The 15277-nt window shown below is 39.1% G+C and overlaps 1 protein-coding gene across 1 annotated transcript in view; it reads right to left on the minus strand.

The window, feature by feature from the left end:
• PGAP1 (post-GPI attachment to proteins inositol deacylase 1) overlaps positions 1-14159 on the minus strand; it is a gene marked incomplete at both ends in the record, with an annotated part of 61927 nt that extends 47768 nt beyond the window's left edge. The window contains 3 exons of the mRNA XM_084239221.1: positions 3054-3229; positions 6732-6885; positions 14013-14159. Coding sequence (XP_084095347.1) covers positions 3054-3229; positions 6732-6885; positions 14013-14159 — 477 coding nt within the window. The remainder of the gene's footprint in view (positions 1-3053; positions 3230-6731; positions 6886-14012) is intronic.
• Between the last annotated feature and the right edge of the window lie 1118 nt (positions 14160-15277).

Raw genomic sequence — 15277 nt, forward strand, 5'->3', positions numbered from 1 at the left:
GAGGTCTGGGATCACAGATTTGGGGACGGTTTTCATCATTCTCTAAACAATAAGAATGTCTCTCTGTGCTAAAACTGTCTAGTAAACTTTATAGTTTATGCACAATACTTGCTGTCCTTCTGGTTTGCATTCTGATATATGATAAGCACAGGGTCTGTGAGCAAACTCTAGAGAACAGAGCGCTCTTGCAGAAAACACTTCCTATATGTCACAATTTTTTGTATCTGTTATGACTCTCCTGCAAGAGGACTTTTGAAGCTTGCCCCTAGTTTCATGCAGACTTGATCCCATCACTTTTTTTCTTTGCTGATTTTGCTCTGGATTCTTTCACTGTTAATAAATCATAACCATGAATACAAATCTAAGCAGAGTGCTGAGTCCTCCTGGAAAATCACTGTATCTGGGAATGGTCTTGGTGATCCGCAACACAACACTGATCTTAGCAAAAGTCAAATCTTTTTTTTTTGACAAATATATATGTGCTCTGAGACCTACCCTTCTGGCTTTCTCAAACACAACATTCCAGAAAGTCTTCTCGTGTCATTTTCTGCCTTTCTACTACAATAGATCATTCTTGCTGGTATATAAACGTGCTGTTTTTCTCCCTTAAGAAATAAAAACAGGGCCTCCCCGGTGGCGCAGTGGTTGAGCACTGGGTTGCGAAGCTGCCCCAGCCTCTGCAGCGCCAGCTGGAGGAGGGTCCCACATGGCACTCAGACCTCTCCTGCTGTGCCCGATGCTCCCCTCAGCAGTGTACCTCGGTCCTTCTGCCTGCTCTGCTCCCCGCTCTGGCTCTGGTGAATTCTCTCACCCTCCCACGCTTCTGACTGTACCCAGTGCTTGTATGTATAAATAAATAAATAAATCTTAAAAAAGAAAAACAACTCTCTTTTACTTTAACTATCCCCTTAGCGAACACATCTTTCTCTACATCTTTTTACAGAAAAATTCTTCAAAAGCAGTTGTCTGTACAGTATTTGTTGCCTCCAATATCTCAACTTCCACATATTCTTTTTTTTTTTAAATTACAGTATTTTTTTTAAAGATTTATTTATTTATTTATACAAGCACTGGGTACAGTCAGAAGCGCGGGAGGGTGAGAGAATTCACCAGAGCCAGAGCGGGGAGCAGAGCAGGCAGAAGGACCGAAGTACACTGCTGAGGGGAGCAGCGGGCACAGCAGGAGAGGTCTGCGCGCCATGTGGGACCCTCCCTCAGTAGTCGGGGAGCAGCCGGGAATCGAACCAGCACTGCAGAGGATGCGGGCAGCTTTGCAACCCAGCGCTCAACCGCTGCGCCACCACAGAGGCCCAACTTCAACATATTCTTAAATCTACTCCAATCAGGCTTTCACCCCCAACACTCTTGCAAAACTGCTTTTTTCAACTCACCAAGATACTTATGGACAATTCTCAATCCTCATTTTACTTGACCCATAGACAGCATCTGACAAAGCTGATCACTTCTTCTAACTGTTTTTTCGCCAGGACTACCACAGTAGGATATCAAGGGAGAATATGGCTTATCCAGGGGGTAGCAGTATTATTTTATCCCTGACACTTTAGAACTGCTGGCACAGAATGATTTTTAGCTGTTTTATTCTTCTTTTAATTTCTTTGAAGACATATATTCTTCCTATTCTTGTACCTGAGATGGACACACCCCACCACTGCTTCTCTGGTATAACAATGTCTTGTAGTTTCTTTGCCCTGTGCATATGTAGCGGCACATTCAAATGCTGAAAAAAGCAAATTTTTAGAGCTCTTACCTAGCTCTCTTCATTATCACACCTTACCACCTTACTCCACAAATCTAGCCACTTCATAGTCCAAAATTTCAATTTCTGCCTTATTTAGCTATGTGATAACGGTAACAATGTGCTCTGCTTATCTCTACCTTCTCCCTTAGTATACCCCTATTTCCTCATGGTCTGGAAAATACTTCTCGGCAGAAACCCAGAGCAATAACAGCGCTCACTTCATGTGTTTTCCTTCTTTCAGGGATCAAAGTCCTTTACTGTTTGGTTATCCAACACCTGAAAGTGTGCTTCAGATATCTTGACTGGTTCAATAATTGTTTATATAGAGAGGTGGTCTACTCTACTACCAGTTATTTACTCATAACTAAGCAGAAACTCACACTAATAGTTTTTAGGAAATACATCGCATTCCCAGTTTATATATAAAATTTTTTAAAAATTTCCCCCACAGGAAGTTTGTGGTAAACTCAACTTGAATTTCAAAAACCACCAATTTAAAAACAAGACACCAGACATCCACAAAAAAAAAAAAAAAAAAAACCTTGTGCCATCTTTGCTTCAACTTCTAATAACTAGTAAATGATTAAAAATATGCTGTTGGGCCTCCCTGGTGGCATAGGCGGTTGAGCATAGCACTGTGAAGCTTCTGTCCGCAGCTTCTGTAGCGCGGGTTCGATCCTGACCGGCTGGGGAAATACCCACATGGTGTGGCAGACCTCTCCTGTCTTGCCCACTGCTCCCCTCAGCAGTGTATTTCAGTCAGTTTGCCTGTTTTGTTCACCGCTCTGTCTCTGGTGAATCCTCTCACCCTCCTACACATCTGCCTGTTCCCTGGTTCTCGTATACATGAATAAATAAGAAAAAAAAATCTTTAAAAAAAAAAGTCTAACGGGCCTCCCCGGTGGCGCAGCGGTTGAGCGCTGGGTTGCGAAACTGCGCGCGGCCTCTGCGGCGCCAGTTCGATCCGCGGCTGCTCCCCGGCCACCAGAGGAGGGTCCCACATGGCGCGCAGACCTCTCCTGCCGCCCGCTGCTCCCCTCAGCAGTGTACTTCGGTCCTTCTGCCTGCTCTGCTCCCCGCTCTGGCTCTGGTGAATTCTCTCACCCTCCCGCGCTTCTGACTGTACCCAATGCATGTGTGAACAAAAACAAACAAACAAACCAGCAAACAAATAGATAAAGCATGCCTCTATAAAAAAAAAAAAAAAAAAAAAAAAAAAAAAAGTCTAAGTCACTTTTAAAAACAATGAATGCTAATAAGCTGACCACTATTGATTTGCATGCTTATCTCATACCTTATAGAGTTTGAGAATTGTTTTAATACATTCATGTACAAACTTGGTCTGCTTCTCAAGACTTCCACCATACAGTGCCACCAGTTCTTCATTGAAATTCACACTGAAGAAGTCAAAACGGTACTTGAAGTCAATATCTTCTGCTTTTCTAAGCGCAATGGAGCCAACAGAACGAACTGCAGAGAGCACATTAAAATCTTTTTATTTCAGGCACTGTTGTTTCAAGGCCTCTTAACTTCATACCACACCCTCAATATAAACAAGTTATATCTAGGTGTGCTAGGGAAGGTAAACAAAAGAACAGGTCTGCCCATTGACCTGACAGCTGGGAGCTGGCAATTAGAGGTTGCTCAACCTCTACCAACCCCCTGAAATGCAGATTTCACTTGCTTCCCAGAAGCTGCCTAAGGACTGTGTCATAATTGAGGATTTAAATGAGAAAATTCCTACAAGAAACATCTGCCTATCACTTGATTCAGATACTCATGCTTAATTTGTCTCTTTTTCTTACATATGATATCCAATCCAGCAGTAAATCCTGTCTGTCATGCTCTACCTTTTAAATATATCCCCAATCCAGCATTTTCAACATTTCCACCATACCCTCCAACTGAAAAACCATAATCTCTTATTAAAATTACTTCAATAATTTCCTAACTACTCGTCCCACTTTATTTATAGTTTCTGCTTTGTAAGCCCTATTAATGGGATTTATATTGTGAAATGATTACATTAATTGGCATTAAAAATTACTGTATGGTTTAGCAAACAAAATACATGTTTGCCATTTCATTTTTTTAACATATACAACTCATTTACTATACAAATCATCATGCAATCAATTCAATGACATTTAGTATATCCACAGAGTTACGGATCATTTCTGCAGTCTAACTTTAGACATTTTTAGACAGAATCACTCCAAAGAGAAAACCCTGTATTTATTAGCAGTCACTTTCATTCCTCTTCTCCTACTTCCCGTCTACTCTATGCACTTGCCTATTCTGAACATTTCTATAAATGTAATCATATAATAATATAATATTCAGTCTTGTATGACCGGTTTCTTTCACTTATAATGTTTTCAAGCTTATCCACATTGTAGCATGTAACTCATGTATCAGTAATTAGTTTCTTTTTATCACTGAACAATATTCTATCATACAGATAAATGACATTTTATTCATTTATTCATTAAGTGATGAACAATTGGGTTGTTTGGCTATTATGAATAGTGGTACTATGAACATTTGTCGACAATATTTTGTGGAGGTGTATGTTTACAATATTTTGTGGCGGTGTATGTTTCTTGGGTAGAAAATTAGGAGTGGAATTGCTGGATTACATAAGTCTATCTTTAATATTCTGAGGAACTGTCAAACTGTTATCCAAAGCAGCTATATCATTTCTTCACATCCCCAACAATACTGGTTAATATCTGTCTTTTAGATTACAATTACCCTATTAGGTATAAAATGGCATCTCATTGTGGTTTTGATTTGTATTTCCTGATGATTACAGATGTTTATTATCTTTACTACTTCCACTCGTGCCCCTCTACAGCATATTCTCAACACAGAAAATCCAGAGTGATCGTTTTCTTCAAAATAAATCAGACCTAGGCACCTCCCTGGTGGTGCAAGGGGTTAAGACGCAACCTATTAAGCTGTCCGCAGCCCCTGCAGCATGAGTTCGACCCCCCCAGCTGGCCAAGGTGTAACCCACATGGCGCAGCAGACCTCTCCTGACTCACCTACTGCTCCCCTCAGCAGTGTACCTGGGTCAATCTGCCTGTTCTGTTCCCCACTCTCTCTGGTGAATCCTCTTACCCCACACACCTCTGGCCTGTACTCCAGTTCTTATATGCATAAATAAATAAATCTTAAAAAAAAATCAGACCTACCATACCAGTTTGGTGGAAATTTAAAAATCTGATAATTCCAATGTAAACAATGTGGCACAAAGTACAATGTACGGTTTCTGGCAGTATGAGTTAGCTATCACAAAGAGTAGTAACAAAAGGGCACACATTCCTGTAACATGAAATTAAGCTCCTATGATATACATTATACAGAAATACGGGCTTACATGCTACAAGATAGAACGTTCATTATTTTTAATTGGAAATAAACATAAACAACATATATGTCCAAAGACAGAATGTTTAAACTACAATACAGTGCAACAATTACACAGTGAATAAATGAATGAAACATAGCTCATATGAAAACTTGGATGAATTTTAAAACCATTTACTGGAAGAAGCGAAAATACATACTGAATGATTATATTATGAACTTTATAAATAAGTCCCAAATAAGCAGATTGTGTTAAAGACACAAATTTAGTTGCCAAACCCGTAAAGAAAGTCAAATTTAGGAACTATGGTTACATCTAGCAAGAGGGGAGAGAGTTTTAATGACAAAGGGGCACACAGAGTATTCTAGGTCAAGCTTCTAATTTCTTGACTCTGGTTTTGGTTTCACGGGTATTCATTTTATAAAAACTTTAACTGAATATCTGTATTTTATGTTAATTATGCTTATGAGCATTATATTTAAAATAAATCTTTAACAAAAATATGAGTATATTATTTCCTATCCAATATCCTCTAACAGTCTACCATCATAGTTAGAACAAAATTCAAAGTCTTTTCCACAATTTACATGACGCAGCCTGTGTTTTCCCATCCTCATCTCTCTTCACTTTTTCTAGTCTCGGTGGCCTTAAATGCACGAAGCGTAATAGTCACATACCTTAGCCTATTACTGTACTGAGGCCTTTTGCAGAAATTTCATTTCCTATAGTGGCTTTTCATGGTCACTTTAAACTAGCCACCTTTTGACTCTGTTTTCCTCTATTTTATAATCAGGGTTTTTTTCTCCTTCAAATTTTAAATATTAGCATCTATGTTTGTTGGCTCTCTTCCCCACAAGAATATCAGTTTGATGAGGGGGGGGGGGAGAGGGGGACTTTGTCTTGGTCTGTTCTGGGTCACCAATACCTGAATATGGCCTGGTTCACAATAGGTATCCCATAAATATTTGTTAGATAAAAAAACACATACGCAGTTATACTAAATGTTGAAATAACCCTATTCTCATTATAAAAGAATGTAGCATTTTATAACCAAAAAAGTAGATTTTAGCTCAAATTATTTCAGATTATTTGGCAGTTATGTCAAAAATAACTGCTATATCTCCAGCCAACATTCAATTTGGAATCTGTATATATATATCTTCCCTGCCCTCATTTTTCTGTGTTCCCCTCAGTACTTCTAGATTTCTCTAAGTTAAACAGCTTCAAAAGAAAGAAACCAATCTCCTATTTTGTTTAACAAAATACAAACCACTTGGTTACTTTGCTAATCAATATTGCAGGTTCTATTCTCAGTGCCCTCCGTTTCTAACATAAATCTCTTCTTTGATTTCTGAATGCTTATATCATCTACTTATCCTATCCCACGCTATCTTATTCTTTTTCTTCTTTTTACTCTTTACAAAGTGGTCTTTATCTATTCTTTCCTATTCTCATGTTCTCACATGTACTTTCTCTCAGATTAAATGTCACACATTTGTGTTTCCTTGTGTGCCTGACTCAGTATTTAATAGAGAGTATAAATCTGATAAATTCTTCAGTTGAATTTCATAGCTTATAAAATTTACTTCTCAGACTTACCTTGCTTATAACTTCCAGCATTACCAGGAAGAAAGAGAACTGGAATACCTGTCAAAGGAAGAATTTTGTGTTCTTCAGCATAGGATCCTTCTCCATAAAGATATAATTCATATGCAGGATAACGTTTTGCCAGCTTCTTTGGAAGTTCTATTTTCTACAGCAATAAAAATGCAATGTTATTTTAATCTGTTATATTAATACAACTCAACCCCATTGTACTCAGCTCTCATTATACAAATTTCAAATATTTACATATAGAAGGATTACTGATAAAACCGTACCAAGTGCACAAAGCAAGTTGTGCTTTCAGTTTATTCATATGGACAATTAGCCTTGAATTATATGAGTTTTGAGCCATGCAGTTTCCAGAAAAGCATATAATGAGAGTATGTGAAATTCTAATGAATACAAAGTACTCAAAATAGTCACTGACCACGGGAGAAAAACACTGGTATATGCAAGCCACTTACATGTTAACATCATTAGAAATGAATTTAATTTAGTATAATTTTATACTTAGAAATGATGAAAGTTTTCTATTATCAAATCAATTATTTTTTGCCATTTTAAAATGTTTTATAAAGCACTCAGGTCCAACTGTATATGTCAGCTGTAACATCATTTAAAGGAAAGGAAGTATATTTTATAATACAGCTTTCTAACCTCTCACCTTAATATGCTTTTTACCTACGATATGCTTAACAAATTAATCTGATCCTTATAGCCATGCTTTAGTCAAGGCATATATTCTCTTTTGCCATAAACATGCCAATAAATTAGCATCTGTCATAGTTTTCATGGACCAGGTGTATGATTTGTCAGCAAGTTTTAAATTACTTTGCAATTCATATTACTGAATACCAAGTGAGCCAGTAATTCACATTTTTTTTCAACAAATGTAAACTAGGTCTTAATGTCATTTCCAAATGGTAGGCATTTGTGAAGGTGGTAGTAATAACAAATAAGCTCTTCTTCTGTTCCTTTTCTTTAAAAAGACAACAACCATTAAAAATGAAACCATTGGGGGGGGGCCTAGAGAAGGAAGTAGGATCAAAACAAGGGTGGTGGGAATTGTATGGGGACTATAAAAGGACCATAACCAAGATGAAAATGCATACATTGTACAAAAATGAAAAATGATGTAAAAAAATATAAAATAAAAAAATGAAACCAGTTACACTGAACAGATTTTAAGTAGACACTAATGGATTTAATGATGGAGCAGTGTTGTACATGTGCTTGATAAAAATTTTAACAACTGAATTTTTAAAACTGTAAATGGTACAACCTGATTTTAAAATTGGCGAAGGATCTAAATAGACATCTCGCTAAAAGAGACATATAAATGACCAACAGACACATGAAAAAATGTTCTCCATTGTTTATTATTAGAGAAATGCAAATCAAAACCACAATGATATATTACCTTCCACCTGTTATAACGGCTATAATCAAAAGGACAAGAAACAACAATTATTGGCAAGGATATGGAGGAAAGGGAATCCACATACACTATTGGTAGGAATACAAATTGGCACAGTCATTAAGTATGGAAGTTCCTCAAAAATTGAAAACAGAACTACCATATGACCCAGCAATTCCACTTCTGGATATTTATTACAATACAAATTTACTAATCGAAAAGATATATGTACCCCTATGTTCACTGTAGCATTATTTACCATAGCCAAGATGTGGAACAACCTAAGCATCCATTAATGGCTGACGATACAAATGTGGTATAAGTACACAGTGGAATACTATTCAACTATTAAAAAGTTAAATTTTGCCATTTGCAAAAAAATGGATGGGACTTCAGGGACTTACACTAAATGAAATAAGATGGAAAAAGACAAACATTTTTATGATTTTACTTACGTAGAATTCACTTACATGTGATTTCAAATATAAGTGATTTCACTTATGTGGAAGACAAATAAGTAAAACAAATGACCAAAAACAAAAACAAAAACAGGGACTCCCAGGTGGTGCAAGGGGTTTAGCACAGTGCTGCAAAGCTGTCTGCAGCCTCTGCAGCACCAGTTTGATCCCCACAAGGCACAGCAGACCTCTCCTGACTTGCCTACTGCTCCCCTCAGCAGTGTATTTCAGTCTATCTGCGTGTTCGGTTCCCCACTCTGTCTTTGGTGAATCCTCTCACCTCCCGCACCTCTGGCCTGTACCCCAGTTCTTGTATGCATAAATAAATAAATCTTTAAATAAATAAATAAAAAACAGGCTCTGAAATTCTGACAACAGAATGGCGGTTACCAGAGGAGAAGGGGGTAGCGTGGGTAGAACAGGTAGAGGGGGTCTATTAGATGGTGGTAGAAGAACCTTTGGTAGCAGTATGGTGCAGTATATACAGATGTCAGGGTATGAAGATGTATACCTGAAACATAGAGTGTTTATATCAATGCAATCTCAATTGAAAAAAACACAAACCTGTAAATGGTAACAACTACTGAAAAACCTGACTGTTCTAAAAACAGAAATCTGATAATTCACGCACATTTCTGAATATTTCTTTGACAATATTACCATAAACAACCTGTGTCAACAGCAGCATGAAAGTATCTTTAGAGACTGTAAGCTTATTAAGATACTAGCAACTTTGTCTCTTCAACTTAGTTAAAACACAGAAGTACCAACACCTTATTATGTGTTTTATACAAGTGCACGTATTTCAACTCAAATTAGCCCCAATATTGATTATGTACAGTAGACAATTTAAAAATGAATAGGACATAATATTTTGTTTCTTTAGGTACAAATTAAAAATTTAAGAAAAAAAAAACAGGTGCAATAACAACGAAGGTTTCTTAACTCTTACCAGTTTAGTACAGCATTTGATATAACAATACACATATATTAAGTCACTATTCTCTTTAGAACAGTAGCTTAACAGTTTTGAACTAGTAGAAAATTAACTCAGAACAACAGGAAATTAACAAACACAGGTAAAATTATCTGATTCTCTGCAGATGGAAATACAAGCAAAAGAATGTATGTGGTATCTTTCATAATGTTATTATGAAAGCAGTTTTAGTGAAAAAGCATACATCAAAAAATATTAATGCATAAATACGGGGTAAGAAAAAGTATGGAGATGGGGAAAAAAAGTAGAACCAAAAGAAGTGGGCATCATAGGCAAATGGGGAAACTGCATTTCCAGAGAGTTCAAGTTGGGAGGGAGTAGCATGAAGACATAAGAAAGATATTGACCAGCTGGAGGAAAGAAAAGGTGAAGTCACAAAGAAAGAATGCTGATGAAAAAAACGAGGGTCAGGGGATTTAAAAAGAAAGCATTTTTAATATATATATTCTTTTAAATAAGTAATGCTACTCATCAAAATACCTTTATGATCAATTTTTCTTAAGCTATATATCTTTTATGAACTAAAACTGAGAAATAAAAGGTTAAGCTCCATAATTAATCAAAAAGGAGCAAAAAGGATTTTGATCAAAATGAGCAGTTTTTAATGATGTTACAAAAAACTCTCAGCCCTTTGAAGACCCTACCCCTAAAAATACTCCTAAGGAATTCAGGTTGTTCAAAATACCCAGGGACAACCAAATCTTTCAGACTGGTCTCTCTCCCTTTCATAATCTCCCTGCTACAATTCATACTTTACACTGCTGCCATCAAGAAATACCTGTTAAAATATAGACATCATGTGCCATTTCATTGCATATAGTAAAAGCTTAACAGATCGTTATCTCACTTTAATTATTCTTACCCACTTTCCTCTACATGCCACATTTTAAGTTTTTTAATGTGTTTCAAAATTCAGGACTGAATAGGGTATATTGAAAAGGCACTCTCATCCCCTATCCTCTAGCCATCCACTGGTTGCCGAAAGCAACCAATGTTACCAGTTTGTGTATTCTTATAGGGTTATTTTACATAAAATATAATCAAATATGTGTGTAGGCCATTTTCTCCTTTTTACATAAAAGTTAACATACTACACATACTCCTTATGCTATGTGTCCCGGTGCCTTCCCACCTTCACATATGCTATTCTTTATTCCTGCAATTTTCTTTTTTCTCTATCTATGATCTCTCTTGCTTGCTCGCTCTTTCTTGCTCTCTCTCTCTCTCTCTCTCTCTCTATATATATATATGTATGTACATACTTACACACACACACACTCACACTCACCCCTCTGTAGCCTGACTCACTACTTCTCAACAATTTTTGACTACTCAAAAAGAAACTTGGATGCTCTTTTTGAAAAGTCTTACACATACTCTTTGATAGTAAAACTATAGATAACATTTAGCACATAATATTTTAACTATTCATTACTTTCCTGTCTTCATCCATTGTACTATAAAGACATAAATTATAGGCACATGGTCTGATTCATCTCACCTATACCCAGAATCTAGAATATACCTGATATAATCATTCAATAAAAGATTCACAAAATTAATATCACATTTAATAATAAAATATATGATTCATCTGCTGCAAAGTTAACACTTTCATAGAGGGGAGCCATTAGGTCACATATTTGAAAACAGTCAACCAAATTACTTACTGTATGGGACAAAACAACATGAATGTTTCCTCTCAAATTCTACAATTTGCCTAAAACTGTGTGCTACCAATTAAAAGCTGTCCTTTGCTGTCAGAAGAGGCAATGGGCTTTAAATAACACAGTGCATTTTTGCCTGGTAGGTTTGAGATATGTTCATGAGATTTTCAGTTAATTCCCAATAAGGAATCTAGGAAAACCAGAGATAAAGAATAAAAAGAGAAAAACAATTTTAAATACAAAACTTCAATTTTATAGAGTTTCAAATTCCTGTTCTACGTTTTATTTTTAAAATGGGAGAATAAAATTGAGCAGGGCTTCAACTACCTTTCATTTTTTCTTTACTTTCCTTTGCAGCTCACTACAGAATCCACAAATAAACAGTAAAAAAAAAGATGAAAAGTATTATGAAAGGAAACCCAATGACTAGGATTTCCCGTATGTTGGCTATCAATCTGTGAACAAAGAAGAGAATTAACTATAAAACATAATTTAAGGAGAACGCATACACTGTACTAAAAGGTGGAATGATGTAAAATATATATAATTTTAAAAAGATTAGAAAGGAGAAAAATAAAACACAATTTAAAGTGAGCAATATGTAAAAAATGTTTATAACACCTTTTTATTCATTAAAAACCATTGGACATCAATAGAATGTCCTCAGTTATCCAAAAGTCTTCATACACTTGAAACTATTCACTTTCAAAAGCAGGTGTTAATTGCATTTGTAAAATAATATGACCTGGCATGCAAAATAAAAGAGTCAAATACAAATTTTGCAGTGAATTATCATAGTTTTTAACATCATAAAAATAAAAATGTGAATCAACAACTTCTGCCACTGCACAGCTGTATTAACAAATTATTTAAACAGAAGCATAAAACCTCAAAAAGGCAATTTGAACTGAAATAACTAACAACAAAAAAGGCTAAACAGCTCTTTTACATTAGCTACACTAATTCTGTTTCTTTCCAGTCAATTTTATGAGGCATCAAATGCATCTGTAAGGTCCATATGCTTTGTTCCCTACACTAAGCAATTTCTACTACTGAAATATTAAAATAGCTTCAATAATTGTGAGCAACCTAAAACTAAATGGGAATAATAGTGTATTGTTCCAATATAATTTTATTTAAATCACTCTTCAATACAGTACAGGTTATACAGGTTCTATTTTCACTTAAAATAATAAATTAAATGCCCAACATATAGCCACTGATAAACATAAATCAGTTTAGAAACTAAGAGACAAAAGTAACATGTTAAAATCTCCTTCCATAGTATCTGACAGCAAATGTTTCAACTGCCTTAAGTATTGCTGCAATGCCATGGTAAGGGTCTCAAAATAAATGAAATTTAACCTAGAATTCTGCCCATGGGAAAGGATGCTCTTCAGCAATTTAAACCTTAAGTAGTTTTAATATTTAAATAATAGCAGCATGGTCAAATAATAAGCTCCCTCCTAATGACCTGTACACAGAAGCAATCAGGATCTGCATTCTTCACCTTAGAGAAAAAAAATCTGTGGTTTTTAAAAGTATATTAAAAATGCATTTTTATCAATAGTATTACAGTACATACACTTTCACGGTACAGAGTATCCATACATATTCCATAATACTCTGGTTTGGTTTAGAAATTTTAAAAAATCATTCGAGAGAAATTTCCTTGGACAGCTGTGCAATTTGTCACTACCTCTTTTTACATCTGGTCATGAATTCTAGATTCTACTATGCAGAACTGATGAAGCAACTGTGATTGAGAATATTCAAAAGGTAAAGGAAGAGGTGGGAAAGAGAAAAGGGGAGAATGAGAGAGAGAGGGAATAAGCCAGGCTGCGAGAGGGAGGAGAAAAGGGGAGAGGCAGGGAGGGCAGGGAGGAGAAGGAGAGAGAAGCGGAGAGACGCAGCAGCCAGGTCTCTCTTAAATTGCAAACACAGTGAGAAAACACAAATAACACCAGGGAACGGATTCTGCACGCAACTGGAAAGAGGCGACAGGCAGAAACACAGGCAAGCTTGCACATGCACGCTTGCACATGCACGGATCCACACACCCAAAACAGAAGCTGTGCACAATCTTTACGGGAGGGAACGTCAATAGTTTTCCAGGTACTAACTCGTCAGGTTAGCCTTTCACACAGAGGTGAAAACCCTGGAACTTCTAACACAGCCTTGGCAACTATCGAGTCAATAAATACACACTCTGCAGAAACTCGGTGCCTTTCTAGAAAAGCGAGAGTTGACAAGCGAAATCACTGCGAGGAGGTGGAAGAATTTAGGCGCGTGCGATGCAAACCAGGGTCCAGGGACACCTGTTAAAGCAGGAAAGGCGGGGGAAGATGGGGTTTGGGTTTCGGGGCTCAGGTTTGTTGGGAGGGTGAGGGTGGCTGGGCACCGCCATTCAGAAGAGCTTGTGTTGGGGGGATCTGGGATCGGAAAGAGGGGGTAGAGGGATCAAGGAACAACTAGGAGCGGGCGAACGGTCCGGGAGGATGCTAGGGGACCGTCTGTCAAACACCCCAACTGAAGAGGGGGTACAAAGGGCAGTCGAGGGGGGCCGTAGGTGATCTCCGGAGTCTTCGGAGGCGCAGAAATCAAAAGCGAGAGTTGGGATGTGGGGCGGGAGAGACCGGGGGTGGGGGGGAGCCCAGGCAGGGGAAACCCACAGCAGGCCCAGGCACGAGGGGCACCGGTCTCGAGCGCCCAGGTGAGGAGAGGGCGTAACCCCACCTGATACTCCGGGTACTCAAACATGTAGCTCATACTGCACTTGTTCTCTTCGAAGCCGAAGAAGACGTCCCACAGCCCCAGGGTTGCCATGAAGATCATGAGGACATAAAATGCCAGGTTCCAGAGGTTGACTGAGGGAAGAAACATGGTGCCGCCGCTACCGCTGCGACCGCCGCCGCGGGCCCCCCAGTCCTGACAGAGCGAGCAGGAGGACGCCCCGCCACCCGCGCCAGCGCCCGAGCGGAGCCGGAGCCGCGCGCGCCTGCGCCGACGCCCGCCCGGCCTGCGCGCCCGCCCCGCACTGCGCCTGCGCGAAGCCGACCCGCGGCGCCTCCTGCCGGGCGTCCGGCTGAGGAGGGAGGCGGCGCTGGCGGCCGGAGCTCGGATCCGTGCCGAGAGGGATGGGGAAGGCGGAGAGGGCTGGGCTGGAGGGCGAGGGGAGAGCGGGAGGAGGCGACGGGAGGGAAAGGCATTGAGAGGGCGGGGGGGAAGAAAGGGGGGCTGGAGATGGATGGGCTGAGCGCGGGAGCCCTGGGGGGGCAGGAGAGGAAGGAAGTGGGGGTGACCGTCGGGGCGGGGGGGGTTCACCTGGGGAGGCGGAGGCGATTGAAGATGTAGGGCGAGGGCAGGGGCGACCTCCGAGCCGTCCGCTGGCTGGTCGCACGCTGTCCCCTCTCCCTGCGCGGTTTGAGAATCCTGCCCGTTCGCTTTCAAACGCCCAGGCCGCTGCAATTTCGGCGACAGGGCACGTTCGCGGGTCTCCAGACCAGTTAGCTTGGAAGGAACAAATGGTTTCCCCCCCTCTGACCGCTAAGGTCCGCTCAGTAGGTAACAGCGCTTAAAAGCATCCGCTCATTAAAAAAAAAAAAAAAAAAAAAAATTCAGATCGACACAATTCTGTGCTTGGTGTGAGGCGAAAGCCTGGATCACAAAAGCATCGATAGTCTTTAAAGAATGTTACCCAAATTTCCATTAACACCGACGATTCCCAGCCCGTATTTGGCGTGAGCAGTTTGATACTGACTGGCTTGCTCCCCAGAACCTCCTCCTCTTGGGAAAATTTCGCTCAGACTCTAAAGTGACTTAATTTCTCTGTGTTTATGCACAGAGAAAGGGCTAAAATGCAGCTTACCAGCTTCAAAACACGAGAACACTGAAGGAGACGGAATGTGATGAGGAGAAAAGCAGGGAATCACTCTTTAAAGCTGACCCAACAGCTCTGTGTGTGTGTGTGTATATGTGTGTGTGGGGGGGGGAGGGTGTCC

This window comes from Talpa europaea (genome assembly GCF_964194135.1).
Source record: "Talpa europaea genome assembly, chromosome: 1".
NCBI classification, from domain to species: domain Eukaryota; kingdom Metazoa; phylum Chordata; class Mammalia; order Eulipotyphla; family Talpidae; genus Talpa; species Talpa europaea.